The sequence below is a fragment of the Lissotriton vulgaris genome, chromosome 11, assembly GCF_964263255.1.
Source record: "Lissotriton vulgaris chromosome 11, aLisVul1.2, whole genome shotgun sequence".
Taxonomy (NCBI): domain Eukaryota; kingdom Metazoa; phylum Chordata; class Amphibia; order Caudata; family Salamandridae; genus Lissotriton; species Lissotriton vulgaris.
The window spans coordinates 391,183,026-391,201,743 of NC_141699.1; the positions used below are offsets into that span (position 1 = coordinate 391,183,026).

An 18,718-nucleotide genomic window follows, 5' to 3' on the forward strand; every position below is an offset into this window, starting at 1 on the left:
GATGCTGCTGTTAGACTGCTGACCCTTAATACACATTTTCAGAAGCCGCCTTTCGTCTTTGTCTTGTGCTAGTATGGGGTAGACAAGGCTGTCTTAGAGAAACAGTGTTAATATCAAAACTGAATGGGCATTGATGGAGTGGGCCTCAAATGGTTCAAGTCATGCCTAACAGATCACAAAAGTTACAAATTGACTAACTTCTCAAAGAAAATTGCCTTGCCAAAAGGAGTTCCAACCTAGCCCCTATCTTCTATCACTTATTAATCAAGCCGCTTAGAGTCCAGCTTAATAACTCCAGGATCCTTTATAATTGATATGCGGATGATACACAAGGGTTTCCCTCCAAATGACATTTCTCCCCTAGCCGATACTCTAAATGGTATTCAGGACTGAATGACCGCCCAGCACTATAAAGCATCTAAAACTGAATTTTCTTCCTATCCTCATCCCATTCACCACTGCCAATACACTCCTGTTTGAATTCAACCAGCATACTCAACTACAAAACTGTCCTAGTCGAGTGTCAAAAGTCAACACCATGATCATCAATGCACGCTTTCAAGTCCTTAGTGTTGACCAGATTCAACTACTGCAATTCTCTACTGACCGGTCTTCACAAAAAAATTCTTGCTCTAGTAAAAGTAGTTCCACATGCAACAGCACGTTTTATCTCTGGCCAAAAGGAATATCTATATATTTCTGCTACTATTGAGCTCTGTTGGCTTATCACTGAAGCCACAGTCCTGTACAAGATGGCCTTCTTCGCTCACACCACTCCAAGATACCTGGCTGCTAAACTAAAGGGAACTGGAGGGAGCAGACCATCTAAGAATGCTGAAGCTCTGTTCCTAGAATCCCCAAAACGGAAAGAGTTATGGCTCAGTCATTTCCTGATAGTGCTACCCGAGTATAGCACTCTTTATCTTCGATCTTACAATCACTACCTCACAGATGGTCTTTAAATTTGAACTCAACGCCCTTCTATTTGAAAGAAACTTCAGTTAATCACTCTCCCTATGGCCCATCTCAGACTAATAGTGTGCACTGAACGTTGCCTTGAGGCTTACTTATCTACCTCGATTTTGTATCGTACCTCGTTTAGAATTGTACGTGTTAAAATCTTGTCACTCAATATTTAGAACTGGCAGAACTGATACTTCTCATTTAAAACCTGTTTACATCTTGTTAATATTTACAAGTGATGCAATTTGGAAGTCTGCAATGTTCTATTTCTGGTGTAAAGTACTCTAAACCCTTTAGGCAATGCCCACCGGCACCTATAGAACATTACAGTTAATAAATAATTCAATGAATCTGAATGTTATCCTCTACCGCAGAGGGTAGATAGGTACATATCTACCTTCCACACACACCACTTTATGCCACGTCATATTCCAGTCATGACATTTCCGGATAATTCCAGCCCAAAACACACACTCACCGATGTTGGAATGCTTTAGAAGGCGGCAGATTCGTGCCTCTCGCTCCAATTTCTGGTGGTCTGCGGAAGAAATAGAGAGAAAAGCAGTCAGATTCCGGGGCCGGTTTCAAAGGTCATATCAGCTCTAGGAACAAAGATAATGTTATTTCATAGCCCCCGTTCCAGACACCCTCAAAGGACACTGCTACATTCGCCTATCGCTGCTCTGTGCAAGGACCTCTGGGCGACAAAGGGTCCCTGTGCCAACACACCAAGCCCGAGGCGTCTTTATCAACATGCACAGCTTAGCCATCACGTGGGAAGGGTACACAGTCTTTAAACCTCTGGGGATATCAAGGCTTTACATGTTATCTTATGGGAGATTTACATAATATGTGTTGAACTTCGGTGCACATGGTATTCTTTCCTCCGAGACAAGAGGATTGCTGTAATTAGTAATCTTCATTTGATAGCTGTACTGTACCCTAACATGCCAAGATCAAAAATTAAAAGAAAGAGAAAAAAAATGCTGGTTAACCCCAATGTGTAGCGAAGTCCGAGGTAATCTGTTTATGAAGAAACACTCCCTCATTTAAGTCCTTTAGTTCAAACAGAAATGTCCAAAATAGGCCCAAGGAGGACCAAACCCTGCCAAACTTTCTAGCAATGCACAAATTGCAAATGTACATGTAATTAGTCTAAATCAGAATCATTTACTTAAACGGAGGTGATCATGGAAAACTCACGGTCCCAGCCATCGGGGACCCATGTTGGACACTCCTGTAGGGACTGCTGCACGTCTTGGACACAAAGGCCCTTATTAAGTAAAGAGGGGATTCTTCGCAATGGTATTAAATTCTGGTAACTAACTGCAACTGGTAATCATGAACCTACAGCAAAATATGCATGGATTGCCATAACATGCAGAAACAGTTCTTCTACATGTTTTTTCTGTATTTAAAGGTGCAGAGTTGGCACCAGATGTTGCTCACAGGTGCATCTATCCTGTGCAGTGAAGCTGTATTTATGTGCAGCCATTAAACTTTCCTGCCGTAAGCAGAGGTGTGGGATTTGAAAAATCTAAACACATACTGCTGCACTGAAATGAAATAGGTTGGTGGGACTAAAGACCGCCCTAGCACACCTTTCCGCAGAATAAAAAGAGTTTGCAACAGCTGAAGCAAAGCTTTCTCTGTTATCAAAAAGAACATTTTTAGGGATTAATTTAGACCACATTGTATTGAAGGAACGATCAATGAGTATACTTGTAAAAATTTACTACTTTGATTAAACAATACTTAAAAGACTAGCCTTTTCTAGATAAATTTGTAAGCACAAGAACAAAAGTTTTCATACTTCGCCACATAGATGACTCCACATATAGAGGATTCTAAAAGCTCCCATCGGAGTATATGCAAAGGGTTTGAGGAGAGAATGCAGACAATGTTTAATTCAGCAGCAGAAATTATACGGAAAGTGCCCTCAAACTCATATCACGCCTACTACGAGAAGGCTGCACTGGGTGCTCAAAGATGAGCAGATTACATTCAGAACAGTAACTCTGGAACATACAGCTTCATGGGAAATACTTTCAGCTTCAGTTATATTATTTGAAAAGGGCCCGTATGTCTTAAGAGGAAAATAGTCACAACTATGTATACATTTAAAAAATCTGCAGTCAAAGTAAGATTCGGTTGTTAAATATAGAAAGAACTTCTGCAGGAATTGACAAGTACTACTGAGAATATATACATTTTTACAATCTGAAACGCTTATTTTTAATTTAGTCATTTAATTGTAACTTGCAGCACCCTGTAACTGAACCATGAAGCTTATTAGTGCGTGGGTACTTGAAAAGATTAAGCACTTTAAAACGAATTACAATTTTGAAGTGAGAAACGAGTCAAGAGCTCAAATGGGTTATTCATAAGAGCAGAACGAACGAACCGGGTCAAAAAAGCCCACTTAAGGATTTCTACGAATTAGAATTTCTACTGAAGTAATATCAGTCTTTCCTGGCTTCATGTATTTTTGAAATTGCGTTATTTCTAGCTATGTTCTTTGCTTTTCACAACTAAAATAAATAAAAAGTTCTATTAACAATAATCCCTAGAGATCAGGAATCTGGAACAGCTCAAAGAGGAGTTGTAAGAAAATGTTTATAAGAGTCTATCAACGTAACTATATTTTAAATAGATCAGAATTCATATGCCTGTTTATGACTCATGAACATATGAACTATTTCTAGTTTTATCTACATCATTCGGGCAGCACACATTGGCTAGATTTTTTTTGAACAGGTATATGTGCAAGTATACAGCAGTGGGCTCAAACGTAGGTTACATACCAGATTTGTAGGAAAACAACTGACTTTGTAAATGCTTTCTTTAGCTTAATTGTACCCAAGATGTCTGATGTGCCTATCCTGATAATGTGCCATGGATATGAACCTCCTGGACCTTTGTTTTTGCACTTTGCTTTACAGGAACCATGATGTTAAATTTTGAGATAAGAGCGGTGGGGGGTGGCAAATCAGTTACATTTGAATAACCAGCTATCAAGTTATGAGAAGGGCTAGGAAATTATTCATGGTGACAGGAGGAGGCCTGAGAACCAGAAGTAGCATGGACGAGTTACATTTTCTAGAAATGTAATCTGGGATGATTTCCTAGTGTACGTGATCTTCTAAAGACTTGTGAGAATGATCTGAAAGGAAACGCAATAGTGCTTCCCATGTCCCAGCTATAGGTAGGAAATCCTCTTTTGAACCCTACACGGAGACTTTAATTTCTCAATATTTTCTGGAATATCCTTGGATTTCGCAACCTTTGACATAGGGGCATGGTATTGTCTTAACACAGACTGCTTTCACAGTCTCAATCCGTCAAGAAAGCAAGAAGAAAGAAATGTATGTAAATGTATAGGCATTTATATAGCGCACTACTTACCCGTAGGGTCCCAAGGCGCTTCGACCGCTGCGAAACCCTTCCTGGCTTCCCTGAGAGATGGTCCCTTAATGGGTATCTCCAGGGTGAGACCAGGCATCCCCGGCGGTCTGGTGGGGCCGTTAGTGAAGATGAGGCAAGCTAATGCCCAGAGTTGCCGAGTGTGATCGCTGATCAGAGTAGGCACCGAGGCGAGAGAATTATCGAGTCCGCTGACCCTGGTCCAGAAACCTGCCGCGCCGGGAATCGAACCCTGGTCCCAGGCCGTCCTCTGCTCTCGGGTCTGCCGCCTCTAACCAGTGAGCCACACTACTTCACTATGTTTATTTTGCAAGTGCTGAGTCTGATATCCATCTCTCCAAATCGGAGAACTGGATAGTCTACCACGGAGATCACAGCAGTTGTGTTATTGGAGACATATGGAATGTATTTCCTTCGTGGAAAAAGGTAGATTTGATTGCCATGACATCGGACTTCAGCAGCATCCTGTGTGATAGCATCTAATTGCATGTACACTGTGGTATATCCAATGGGCTCCTTATCGGTCAGAGGTATCTAGAATGGCTTTCTGCAGAAGAAGTAGGACTAAACAATCTGCATGGTATTAGACTATGGAATATCCAGCTCCAACCCAGACCGCTTCAGTGCAAATAGCATATCTATGCTACTCCCTACAATTCATTCACAGCTGCTGCTCAAACACTTCCATCTGTGCCAGCACTGTAGCTGCCCTATAGCCATTGCTATAGTTCCATTACATACAGCTCCCCAAAGTCTGACTCTATTCCTTATGGCTCCCTCATGAGTAATGATCCTAGAGTCAGAGACTCAAAAGTAGGTTGAGGAGGTCTGAATCCATGTCAGGATTTTAGAATACCCACTGACTCTGTAAAAGTGTTACAATTTGATTTGTTGGATATACATTCTTAGGTGAATATCGTAAAATCCTTGCACAGAATCGCCCTCAAAAAACAACACTGAATAATCCTAACCCAGACTGCTGCCTCTTCTCTTCCAGTCAACATTCCTACATAATTCTCTACAGCTCTTACACTCTTGGTTGCAGCCTAGCCTCTGCACTTAATATCCTCACCTCACTGCATTCCATCACAGCAACTGCTTCCAGTTCTGAACATTTGACCTTCAAATCGCTACTATCAGGTCTGTCAGTTTAATTAGTTCAATGGAAGCAAAGAAAGTCTAAAAGAGCCTAAAACCAAGAATGCATTAGGCGGACACATAAAAGCCCAGGACTGGAAACTGTGCCTTTAATGGCAAGGAGTGAGGGGGTCTCTCTCTTCCTAACCCCATTTTGTTAGTATGTGAATGGTTGAAAACATATCTAGGTTGCTCTATGGCGCTTGCTACCACAGTTCTGTAGTGCTGCAAATAACTTTCTGCATCCCAATACAATGAAGCTTACTCATTGGGCTCGCCCAGATAGGATACAAATCTACCTCAATACTGCATGCTTAGATGTATGAATGAATCTGTGAAATTCGTGACCGACTGCTGCCTCTGAATGTCCCTAGGACAGTAGAGAGTGGTTGTCAGGCGTGTTTCGCAGACAAGGCCCCAGCCCAAATAACCTTTTAGAGGATATCCAGGATGAAGGCTTAGGACCGGCAATAGTTTAGTCCAGACAGACGTGAAACGGTAAAAGCCCAGCCTTTTGTTAAGGCGTATGTGTAAAAAAAAAAAACATTTGCGGGTCTGACATGCGTCAGAAAGTTTTCAGTCCTATTTTAGTACAGTTATTCCAGAGTTCGTTAAGATTAAAACACGTACAATGACTGCAAAGTCAATTGGCCAGAACTTCTGCTTGCGAAGGATAGCAACGTAAAAGACAATTTGCGCCTTGAAATGTGCTCCTTTGTACGAGGTCTGCGTGTTTAGTGTGGCAACGTGTCAGTTTTTAACGCCAGGCCGCACCTACTTTCATTGCTGCGCGAATACCTGAGCTATACATGACAGTCAATAGAGTACTCGGTGGTTAGAGGCCACATTTGAAGACGACTGTCAACATGTACATCTCGCACTAAATCTGAACTGAATTCTCCTGCAGGGGGCGGCTGCCTAGCAACGGCTCTGCTCATCAATATGCAGGAGCCGCGCTGCTGCTGGGCGCCCGCTCCCCGCAGCAGCTCCACATCTCGCGCTGCCTGTGGCGCCGACTCATCTCTGCTGATGCCGCTCCCCAGCAGAGCCCGGCCGGACAGGCCCCTCCTCGCTGACAGCGATGATGGACACTTCAGGCCCCGTCTCCCTGCCGCGATGTCCTGCGGGCCGGGGCGGGAGAAGAAGAGGGCGGAGATGGACTGCTGCCACTCCGTGGTGTCTGCAGAAGGGGAGGACGGGCCTGCCTGAGCTGCTGAGTTCTGCTGGATCTGAAGAGCATTGTTAAAATGCAGGCCGAGCCCATTAATGGCGGGTTCGTAGTCAGACTGCATAGGAGAAAAGCGTGCAGGGACCTCTGAACTGGAAATACTGGGCATCTAGTGTGGGTAGAGGCCAATGACACCGAAAGGGGCGAGGGAGGAGCACACCAAAGCAGTCCACACGATATCTGACCTAGGGGGCTGTAGTTCAGTGACCCCCAAAGGCGGGGCTGCAGGTTTCTATAGGCTGCAGGTTATGAGGGCATGCTCCTGGATGAAAATTAAAGTCGTGCTGTCCCTGAATGATCTAGAATTCAGCAATATACAAAGGACAGTAGGCCACAGTCAAAGAGATGGGAATCCATTTCTTTGGAATGTAATGCCCTCACACACCCAGTGCTTCATCATCGGGCAGCTCCTCTTCTGGCCAACGAGGGGGTGCAAGTCAGTGGCACACCTATTAGTGGTAAGTGGGTTGAAGAGGCTTCAGATGCAGGTCAGTGACACTCGTCCGAGTGCCCTTACCAGACTCCTGGCCAAAACAAGGTTGAAAGTTCATGCCCTCTACTGCCTTTAAGTGGTCACGGAGGGAGGTCTTTAAAGACCCACAGGCAAAGAGAATAACCACACAGTACTTACGCCTTGACATATTATGCTCACCCTTCTCTGAGACTTTGATGACTCTTTGGATTGGTATTTTCATGTGCAGACAGTGCTGTGTAAAATCGGTGTTCAGCATGGGCGAGCTGGGCCCAGGGCGCCAGTATTCTGAGGGGCATATGGAGCTGTGTGCATTAAGGTTATGCCAACAGCTTGGCGCTTCTCAATCTTGTGCCAGCCTTGTCCCTTCCTGTTCTTTTCTGTCTGATTTGCTAGTTTAAAGTGGTTTTAGTCCTTCATTATCAAATGGCGAGCAATGTTTTTAACATCCTGTAGCCAGGCGCGCAACACCCATTGGGCTCACCAGGCTTTAGGGCAGATTATAGATTTTTTTAGATTGACTATCAACTGTAAAGAATAAATGGGACCTCCGTAACATCCAACCCATAACAGTGGTGGACTAGTGTAAAACAATTACGGCTCTGTAACAGAAGAGCTCAACTATTTTTATTATTTAGTGAGCACTAAACAACGGACATTGGCACACACAGGTGGGGTGTTTATTTAGGGAATCAAAACGACTACTTCCTGAATTAAAATCTGCATGTTGTTTAGGATTGTTGGACTACTTGTACAGAAAGACGAATATCCTGGAAAGTGGAACTGGTCGTCCATGTAAAGGGTCATGGTTAGGTGCTCCGTAAACCGTAGTGAGCCCTTCATGTATACAAAATGAAATGGCCACCCACAACCTGTGACCTGACTGCACCAGGTGAAAGGGAGCTGCAACAACTTTGGTGGGCATAGCTCTTGCAAAATGAGCTTGACAAAACCGTGGGTATGCAGTAATTACCACCTGTGGAAAATGCCGCAGCCTGAGCTGAATACCCCCATCTAGTAATTACTGCACAATTTGGAATTCTGATCCGTGCACAAACTCCACTTTTTGCAGGGATCAGTATTTCCTGCATTAATCATAATTAAGGCTCCCAGTTTTCAGTCTTGACTGAGTTTTACAGATAAATACATGCAGAAAACAGATTCCGGTCTGTATTTAATTTCATAAGTGGAAAAAATATAGAAAATTCCTTAAAGTGACTCTTCATGGTGTCCTTCATGAATTCTAGGCCAACACCGTAGAAGAGACAGCATGAGGAGTTAAAAAAAATAGGATGAGATTTCCTTAAATATAGGCGTACAAGAACATATATTTGCATATAATGTTAATATTTTCGTGTGCTTGTAGGGTTTTGTTATATTTGGCTGCTTTGTTTGCTGAAACAAGACTTGTATCAATGTAGGAGTGCATGTTTACCAATTTAGTAAATGTGGAAATATACCATTTTACGACTCTACTTATTCCCAAAACAAATATGGATCAATACCAATGGAATGGAAAAAAGAATATGGATAAATAGAGATGGAAATGTAAAAATAAATACCATAAAATCGGGAGCCCGTAACCATGGCCAGTAAAGGAGCCTTCGGCTTACGCCTGCTTGGTGTTCCAGTGAGGGGGGCTTCTGATAAAACAATCAGGGTCTGTTATTTTTGGTCTCACCACTGAGTAAAGCCTGTTTTCGGTGTCTTTGGCGAACCAAGCTAAAGTCTAATCATTTGATATTAAAAGTGGACAAAAGAAAATGTTTCTTAAATCCTACTGAAAAAGACCAAAATATTATTTGCTACCTCTGTTTTAGGATCTCGTAAAATCTCACGATTGGGGCCTTGGGTCTGGGAGTCTAAGGGGCTACCATAATCCACTGGTTGCAAACGAACAGTGTTAGCTATGGGAAACTTGGGTATCAGACTAGCCCTCGTTTTGAGTAACACCAAAATAATACAAATTGACAGAACATCTGAACTGTTGGCCATAAACTGATAATTCCATAACTGTTGGCTTGCTGAAAGCTCAGGGCTGCTTTTAGTTAGAATTTGGGGGTCCATAAAACAATTCAGACTGCTGCAACTTCAAACGAGTGGGCAAACCAATCTGAGGCCACCTAGGACACTCCCACCAACTTAGCTGTCGGTATGTATGTATGTATGTGTATTTACAGCACCAATCTAGCTGTAAAGCAACAGGGCACTATAAAAGAAACCGGAACACTGGTGTGTTATGCAATGAAAGTAAGTAAGATTTTGTTTAGATCAGGATTATCTTCATTTGAAGTTTATGTGGATACTCCCAGATAAGTTCTTTGAAAAGGAACGTTTTCAGCTGTGCCCTGAAGTGGAAGAGTTGTAAGGATTAGCATTGTCAGACCTTTGTTTCAATGTAGTCTCATATCATTGGGGCGATACAAAGACCAGTTTTCCTTTTTGAATTTCTATGTTCAAAAGTGGTGATGAACAGGCTTGCATGATTTGCATTCACCAGTAGTGATCTTGTCTGCCCGGTTAGAGTAATGTCATTGTCATTTTATTTATATATAGTGCTCACTACCCTGACGAGGCATTGAATCGCTTTTTAGCGAGTAGCACGCTATTCCGGAACTCAAAGTGGATTAGTGTCGGGAAGTATAAGTTATTAATTGGAGTGGTGGACATTTGAGTGTTAGTTGGATTGAATAGGATAGAGGAGGGAAGAGTCTAGAAGGTATTTCAGAGATCATAGTAAAATGAAGTTTGGGATAAGTCAGAGTGGCGGTAGAGGATATATTGGAAGTGGTAAAGGATAAGTAGTGAACTGGCGAGAGTTGACTTTTTTTTCTACAGTGGAACTAAGTAATAAATATATAGATACATAACTACATAAAAAGTATACATGTATATGGAAAATAATAAAGAGATAATGTTGTATTATATAAAGTATATGGATAAATATTTAGAAACTCAGACTTTCAAGTGTTGCTGTACATAAAGCCAATTCATTTATCTATACATTTTTCTGGGTAATTTTATGTTCATTTCCATTTTATATTTCCCCACAATATTTCAAAAGTAAAGCACTTTTAGCTACAATTGTTATGATCATAGGTACATATTGATTTTGGAGGAGGAAGCCTTGAATAAGAAGCAGAAGACCTTAATGCCGGTAAAAGCTTATAGAGGAAGCAGAATCGTTTCTGAGATGTGGTGGTGATCTGGTTGCACTTTCTCACTTCCTTGATGGATGTGTTGCTGCGAGGGGACAATCTTCAAAGGCATACGGTGGAGATCTGGGCACACGGCGGAGATCTGGGATGCCATTGCATATGGTGTTACCACCATCTAGCTGAGAATGGGCCTAGAACTGAATGGCAATATTGAAATCTGATTTCAGGAGTCAAGAATTGCCATTGCTGTGGGTTGAGAACAGTGAAAGGCTGTTTGAGTCATCTTCACATTGTGGGTGTTGAGACTACTCTACAGGTCTACTTATGTAGTGTTATTGCCTCAAATGGGTCAGACATCTACTCCGTCAGCCGCCTAGTTCATCACATGCCACCAAAAGCTCTGTAGGTGGCATGCTTTCCAATATTTAGTGGAAAAAAAATGTGTTGGTAGTTAATGATTTTTGTATTGGTGGAAGCAGAGAGCTGCCTTGCTAATTAACGAGATTCTCAACCTGTTTTTAATAAAAACAAACATATGTGCTGGTTAAGAAAATGAGCAATCCCAGGAGCCCAAGTAAAGGAGAAGTAATTGATAACCGAAGAGTGGTACGGATTTCCAGGGCTACTCGTACACTTTATAATTCGAGTGATTCAACTTTAGTGTTTTTGCATGTGGCCATAATGTAAAAAAAAAAAAAATTGAGATCAGGGTCTGTGGAGCTCCTCTTGTGTGACAAGGAAGCACATGCCTGGCTTCATAACAAAATGCATGCCCTTACCTCGGCAATGGTATCAGCAGACACATTTTTAGGTACTGATGTTTACCAAGACCTCCTGAGGTCTAGGTTTAGTAAAATTATATACATAATGTACTTAAAGGCGCTTTTAGCCAGCCTGCTTCATGCATTTGTCTGTTGTGTCATTTACATCCCCATCCACACAGCATACAGCAAGGGACTGGGGGTCACCCAATTTCAGCAATTGGCTAACTTTACTGTTAGGAATAGGAATCTGCTCTTTCACAAGGAGCACTTCTGCACATCAAGTAGTTCCTTTCAATGCATGCACCACTATGGCAATGTGCTCTTTTAAGGCCCAATTTTTTTTTTGCCTTTTCACATTTTTGGGTGCAATATTGGCATGGGTTGGCAACTCCCACGACAATATATTATAACAAGCTTTGACAGAGCCAATGAGTCTCGCCTAGTCAAGAGCTATTGGCTTAGGCAATGTGTTTATGCTATGTTGTACACCAGTGTGGTTGCTGTTCAGCATGGCATATCATACGTGTTGTGAAGTGTCCTAGAGTGGAGTGGTGGGATTAGAGTATCGTAGACTGGATGTGGTGGAGTCGAGTTCAGTGGTAAAGAGAGTCAGAGTGCATGGCATCGAGTGGACTGCGTAGAGTGGTGGGGACTGAGGTAGTGGGATGGACTGGATTGGATCGTAGTAGATTGTGGTGTATTGATTGGGATTGATTGGGTTGGATTGAGTGAAGTTGGATTGAAGTTGAGTGGATTGGATTGGAGTGGGGTGGATTGAAATGGGTTGAGGTGGATTGGAGTGGGGTAGATTAGATTTGGGTGGGGTGGATTGGATAAGAGTAGGGTGGTTTGGAGTGGGGTGAATTAGAGTTGAGTTGAGGGGGTGGACTAAATTGGACTGGAGGGGGGGCTTGGAGTGGGGTGCGGTGAAATGATGGATTGATTGAGTGAGTGGTGTGGACTGAACTGGGGTAGGCTGAGTAAAGTGGGGTGGATTAGAGTGTGGTGCACTGGAATGCAGCAGAGTGGGGAGGAATGGAATGGGGTTGATAGGAGTAGAGTAGACTGGATTGCACTGGGGCGGAATGGATTGGTGTCAGGTGAACTGGAATGAGGTGGGATGGATTGGATTGAGGTGGATTGGAATGAAGTATATCACGGTAAATTAGATTGGATTGGGGTGAGGGAGATTGCATTGGGGCAAGGTGTTTTGAATTGGAGTGAGGTGGATTGTTTTGGATTGCAGTTGGGCAGATTGGAGTGGGGTACATTGTTTAGGACTGGAGTAAGGCAGATTGGAGTGCAGTAGATTAGAGTGGGGCAGACTGTTTTGGATTAGAGTATGGTGGATTAGAGTGGGGCAGACTGTTTTGGATTGAAGTGGGGTGGATTGGAGTGGGGCAGATTGTTTTGGATTGGAGTGGGGCAGACTAGATATGGGTGGGGCACATTGGAGTGGGGCATATTGTTTTGAATTGGTGTAGGGCAGACTGGAGTAGGCAGATTATTTTGGACTGGAGGGGGGCAGACTGTTTTAGATTTAAGTGGGTCATATTGAAGTGGGGCCGAGTGAAGTTGGGTAGATTGTTTTGGACTAGAGCGGGGCAGATTGTTTGATTGTTTTGGATTAAAGGTGGAGCAGATTGAAGTGGGGCATGATGTTTTGGATTGCGGTGCAGCAGATTGTTTTGGACTGGAGTGGAGCAGATTGTTTTGGACTGGAGTGGGGCAGACTAGAGGGGCAAAAATAGGGAAGCACTGACAGAACCAAAAGATTGACAGCCAACACCTGACAGACTGGTTCTGCCAATGCTGATTACATATATATTCAGCCTTCGGCAGGGATAAATGAGTGAGAATCTACGCTTTTGTTTTTGCAGATTGGTGTGGGTCATACGGGAGGGGGGCAGATTGTTTTGGATTGAAGTGGGGCAGACTAGAGGGGGAACATAAGAGAAACACTGACAGAACCAAAAGATTGACAACCAACGCCTTTCAGACTGGCTTTGCCATTGTTTGTTACTTATATATTCAGCCTTCGGCATGCATAAATGAGTGATACTACGCTTTTTTTGTGCCTAGCAGCATGGCACACGCACATTCTGGGAGAAAAGTTTCAATCTCCTTATCAGTACTCTAATGTGTCATCAGCAAGAGCCACCACTAATGGGCCGTGGAGGTGTTACTGCGCTTATCGCACATGACCGCACCGAGCAATAACCACCGACTTGGCCGATGCACGTGATTGGCAAAGCGCAGAATCCCAAAATAAACTCGTACCGTTCCCAGGCCCAGGGCACAAGATGAGCTTTGGTGGCCCCCAGACACCCACGTGCGCTCACCACTCTGAGGTTACCCTGCGTTTAATCTACTACAGTGGCACTGGGCAATGCTGAGCTCGGGCTGGAGGGCGAGCAGTGTGGGCGCGAGGCCCCAAAGACAAGCAGACCGTAAAGGAAACTATGCACGGATGCAGACATGACCGACAGGCCTGGACTGAAGAACAGAAGACAAATATTCACACCAGATCCGCATAAGAGGAAAGGGGGGTCGAAACTGAGAAATGTTTGATAAGATGTTGTCAGAAGATTAATTTTACACTTAAATTGGCTAAAAAGCCTCAGCTTCACTACAGTTATGGTTTGTCACAGAAGTCTAAATTCCCCAACTGCTTTGTGGGTTCATTTTAGCACAGGAAACAGTAAAAATAATACGGCACAAAGTTGGGCATTTTTCAGCACAAGGGTTAGAAGCAGATGGCCATTTTACCACACGTATACATCACTTTTCTTTACTTCAACGTTCCACTTTTCTAGTCCCGTCCTGCCACCTCCAAATACAATGTCAGTCATATGTTATGAATGAAATGGGACAGGTTGGGAAAACTATAGCTTACACAGATCTCCCAACCTCGGGCTTTAGACAGCAAAGCTATTGTTATTTCAATTTTATAGAGCAGTGTAAAGGCCGAGGTTATTTACCTTACATGTTGAACAGTTAACTGATTACACTAGTCTTAAAGTTCAGGCATCACTTGAAGGTTGTGATAATGGCAGGAATACTTTACAGCGTGGATAATGAAATGTATAGCAGGTGTCCTGTACACACAAAGACAGGGCATTATCAACAAGTTTTCAATATTTTTACTCAACACATCATGAATTCTCTCATATATAAGCTTTTAATATATTTTGAAACACAATTTATTCTATTTCCAAACATCACCATGTAATTTTGTAATCCTAAAATCAAGCGCCACAAACAAATCTATTTGTAACAGAAACAGTGGTCCCTGCGGAAAGTAGGCTATAATATATTGATAATAATATGCAAAATTGCAATAATAAAGAAGGGTTATTGTGTTGTCAGAAGGTAAGGAGACCACGTACAACTATGTTGTGTATGTAACACTTCTTTTATATAATTCAAAGAATATACGATTATATACAAAAAGGAAGAAAAAAAATAGTGCTTTGTGTCCCCAGTGTAAATAGAACCTATAAACAGAGTGATACATTTGTGATATTTTAAACAAGCATTGGTATAACCAATAGGTCTTACTTTTGGGACATTATGTGTTTAGCCATGCAACACTGGATGTTGTTTAATCAAGGATATTGTGCTGTATAACTAAACACTTATAAGGTTCGAAAGGCGAGACCTATTGGCTATGCATTGGTGGGCCGTATAAGTGTTTAGGTAGAGATATTGACTTTTCCAATGTTTCTAAGCTGTGCTGTAGAGAAGTGTGGCTGCTGTGCATCATGCTGGGAAGTTGTAATTAAAAAGTGTAAGAAGCACCGTGTGATTCTGTGGTGCCGTTGAGTGTTGCTGTGCTGGCCCTGAGTGTTGCTGTGCTGGCCCTGAATGTTGCTGTGCTGGCCCTGAGTGTTGCTGTGCTGGCCCTGAGTGTTGCTGTGCTGGCCCTGAGTGTTGCTGTGTTGAGGGGAAAAAAGAAGCGGTCAATTTTTTTTAAAGGAAAGATAAGTTGTGATGAAATAAGGTTATGAGCAGGCCATGCGGTGTGTTATAAAGAGGGTGAATTAAACATTTCTGATGGAGCGAAAGGTATTCGTCCCTAACATTTAATATTTTAAGGTCTCGACCTACAGCATTGCTTTAGCAATGCGTGTTTGTCGAGATTATAGTGAGGCTTTCAAAAGTCTACCCAAACTGCTGCGGATCGGGTACAGTTCATGTGAGCCAGGCGCAAGGCACACCGCCAGCCACATCGCAGACCACCATTGGTCTAAGCCTCGGCATCAGACTTCAAAGGAATCCGGTTGCCCCTGCCCCCACCACGCAATGCCAACAGCTTGTTAAGTAAAAGGGGTGTTTCCCTTTTGCCTCCCTCCGGATATATATTTTTTTTACATGCTCTTGATTACATCAAGTATTGTCCTAGACACAGACCGGCTCCCTCACCCCGCGCTCCTCTGGTTCGCACGCACCACTGGTTTCTATTTCCGCGTCAGCTCCTCTGTGGTGCGCTCGCACCACTGGTTGCCGTCTGGTTGAGATGTTATGCAGATTACCCTTCTCACACTAAGCACTGTGGGGGAGGGGTAGAGGATTGCACACCCAATAGGTTTGCACAAAACCATACTGGAAAGTGCTCCTTTGATCATCGGTCTTAGAGTTTTAAGAAAATGGGGATCGTATCAAAATGGCTCCTGCCTGTAAACTTGTCCCGTTTACCTTAACCAGAAGGGCTCGTTCAGTTTCCGGAAACCTTTCCCAGTCCGTTCACAGAACTACCTTTGTGTAAACGGCGGTGTAACTAGAGTCCTCACATACATCGGGTCTCTTTGTAGGTTAGTTGCAGGTCACTCGAATAATTAACAGGGCCTGGATTGGGGTACCAGAATCTGCTCTCTTTTTGACTACCCAGGCAGTGATTTGTTGTGGTTTGAGATGCACCTTCCGGGGCGTGGCTTGTTAATTGATCGCTCTCCCATTAGACGCCTTAACCCCCTTGGCCCCCTGTGTACAGGACGAGACCGCAGTGCCACAATCTCCCCCCAGGTCAGGGCTGGCTGGACACCTTGTTCCCACCTCACCCCATGCATTAATTGCCTTGTTAACCTCTTAAGCCCCCCCCTCCAGTGGCACCTCACCCCTCCCAAGCAACTAACCATGACAAGTAGGCCCTGTGGTGGTGGAGGGGGGGCTCCACTGGTAAATCTGCCCTTTCACACTTCTTAAGACATGCAGAACACGCTATAAAACACCCTCAAGGCGTAGGGGGAAGGGCGATGGGCGAATGTGGGAAAGCACAGCATTGGGACTTTCAGCTTTTATTGTGGGAACTAACACTATGTCGGCTTACACAGGGACTGAGAAAGGAAGACGAAACATGAAAGGAAAACGACTGGCTCACTTGTGTCTGCAACCCCGACTTCAGGATTAATCTGTCGCAATATCTCCACTGATTGGCAATTGTTTGCTTGTTTCATGTTAGTGAACATTGTGTGTCCGAAAGGAGCCATGATTTTTCCTGTTCTAAAACCTCCAAGGGCTTTAGACCCGGATGTCTTCGTGAGAAATTAATAGCATCATGTTAGCATGGCCTTTGAGCACTGTAGCCACACAACTTCACAGAAACATAACTTAACCAGCAGACACTGTAGGAGTGCAGAGGTGTGCCGTTTACTAGTTTTTTAGGTCTCGACTACAGCATTGCTTTAGCAATGCTTGTTTGTTGCTCTCGCACCATCCATCCATCCATCGCCCTCGCTCCATCCATCCATCGCCCTCGCTCCATCCATCCATCCATCCATCCATCGCCCTCGCTCCATCCATCCATCCATCACCCTCACTCCATCCATCCATCCATCACCCTCACTCCATCCATCCATCCATCCATCACCCTCACTCCATCCATCCATCCATCACCCTCACTCCATCCATCCATCACCCTCACTCCATCCATCCATCGCCCTCACTCCATCCATCCATCGCCCTCACTCCATCCATCCATCGCCCTCACTCCATCCATCCATCGCCCTCACTCCATCCATCCATCGCCCTCACTCCATCCATCCATCCATCACCCTCACTCCATCCATCCATCCATCGCCCTCACTCCATCCATCCATCACCCTCGCTCCATCCATCCATCACCCTCACTCCATCCATCCATCCATCCATCACTCCATCCATCCATCACCCTCACTCCATCCATCCATCCATCCATCCATCACCCTCACTCCATCCATCCATCACCCTCACTCCATCCATCCATCGCCCTCACTCCATCCATCCATCGCCCTCACTCCATCCATCCATCGCCCTCACTCCATCCATCCATCCATCACCCTCACTCCATCCATCCATCCATCACCCTCACTCCATCCATCCATCCATCACCCTCACTCCATCCATCCATCCATCCATCACCCTCACTCCATCCATCCATCCATCCATCACCCTCACTCCATCCATCCATCCATCACCCTCACTCCATCCATCCATCCATCCCCCTCACTCCATCCATCCCCCTCACTCCATCCATCCCCCTCACTCCATCCATCCCCCTCACTCCATCCATCCATCCATCGCCCTCACTCCATCCATCCATCGCCCTCACTCCATCCATCCATCGCCCTCACTCCATCCATCCATCGCCCTCACTCCATCCATCCATCGCCCTCACTCCATCGCCCTCACTCCATCCATCCATCCATCGCCCTCACTCCATCCATCCATCCATCGCCCTCACTCCATCCATCCATCCATCGCCCTCACTCCATCCATCCATCGCCCTCACTCCATCCATCCATCTCACTCCATCCATCCATCCATCCATCCATCGCCCTCACTCCATCCATCCATCGCCCTCACTCCATCCATCCATCGCCCTCACTCCATCCATCCATCGCCCTCACTCCATCCATCCATCCATCGCCCTCACTCCATCCATCCATCCATCCATCGCCCTCACTCCATCCATCCATCCATCGCCCTCACTCCATCCATCCATCGCCCTCACTCCATCCATCCATCGCCCTCACTCCATCCATCCATCGCCCTCACTCCATCCATCCATCGCCCTCACTCCATCCATCCATCGCCCTCACTCCATCCATCCATCCATCGTCCTCACTCCATCCATCCATCCATCGTCCTCACTCCATCCATCCATCCATCGTCCTCACTCCATCCATCCATCGCCCTAAATCCATCCATCCATCGCCCTAAATCCATCCATCCATCGCCCTCACTCCATCCATCCATCCATCCTCCTCACTCCATCCATCCATCCATCCTCCTCACTCCATCCATCCTCCTCACTCCATCCATCCATCCATCGCCCTCTCCATCCATCATCCTCACTCCATCCACCCCCTCACTCCATCCATCCATCGCCCTCACTCCATCCATCCATCCATCCATCGCCCTCACTCCATCCATCCATCCATCGCCCTCACTCCATCCATCCATCCATCGCCCTCACTCCATCCATCCATCGCCCTCACTCATCCATCCATCGCCCTCACTCCATCCATCCATCCATCGCCCTCACTCCATCCATCCATCGCCCTCACTCCATCCATCCATCGCCCTCACTCCA

General features: G+C 44.7%; 1 protein-coding gene across 1 annotated transcript in view; it reads right to left on the bottom strand.

The window, feature by feature from the left end:
* The window catches only part of LOC147679844 (calcium/calmodulin-dependent protein kinase type II subunit beta-like), an 820,445-nt gene that overhangs the window by 547,556 nt on the left and 254,171 nt on the right, over positions 1 to 18,718 (bottom strand). Inside the window, exon 3 of the mRNA XM_086942481.1 lies at positions 1,442 to 1,501. Within this exon, the coding sequence (XP_086798607.1) occupies positions 1,442 to 1,501 (60 nt within the window). The remainder of the gene's footprint in view (positions 1 to 1,441; positions 1,502 to 18,718) is intronic.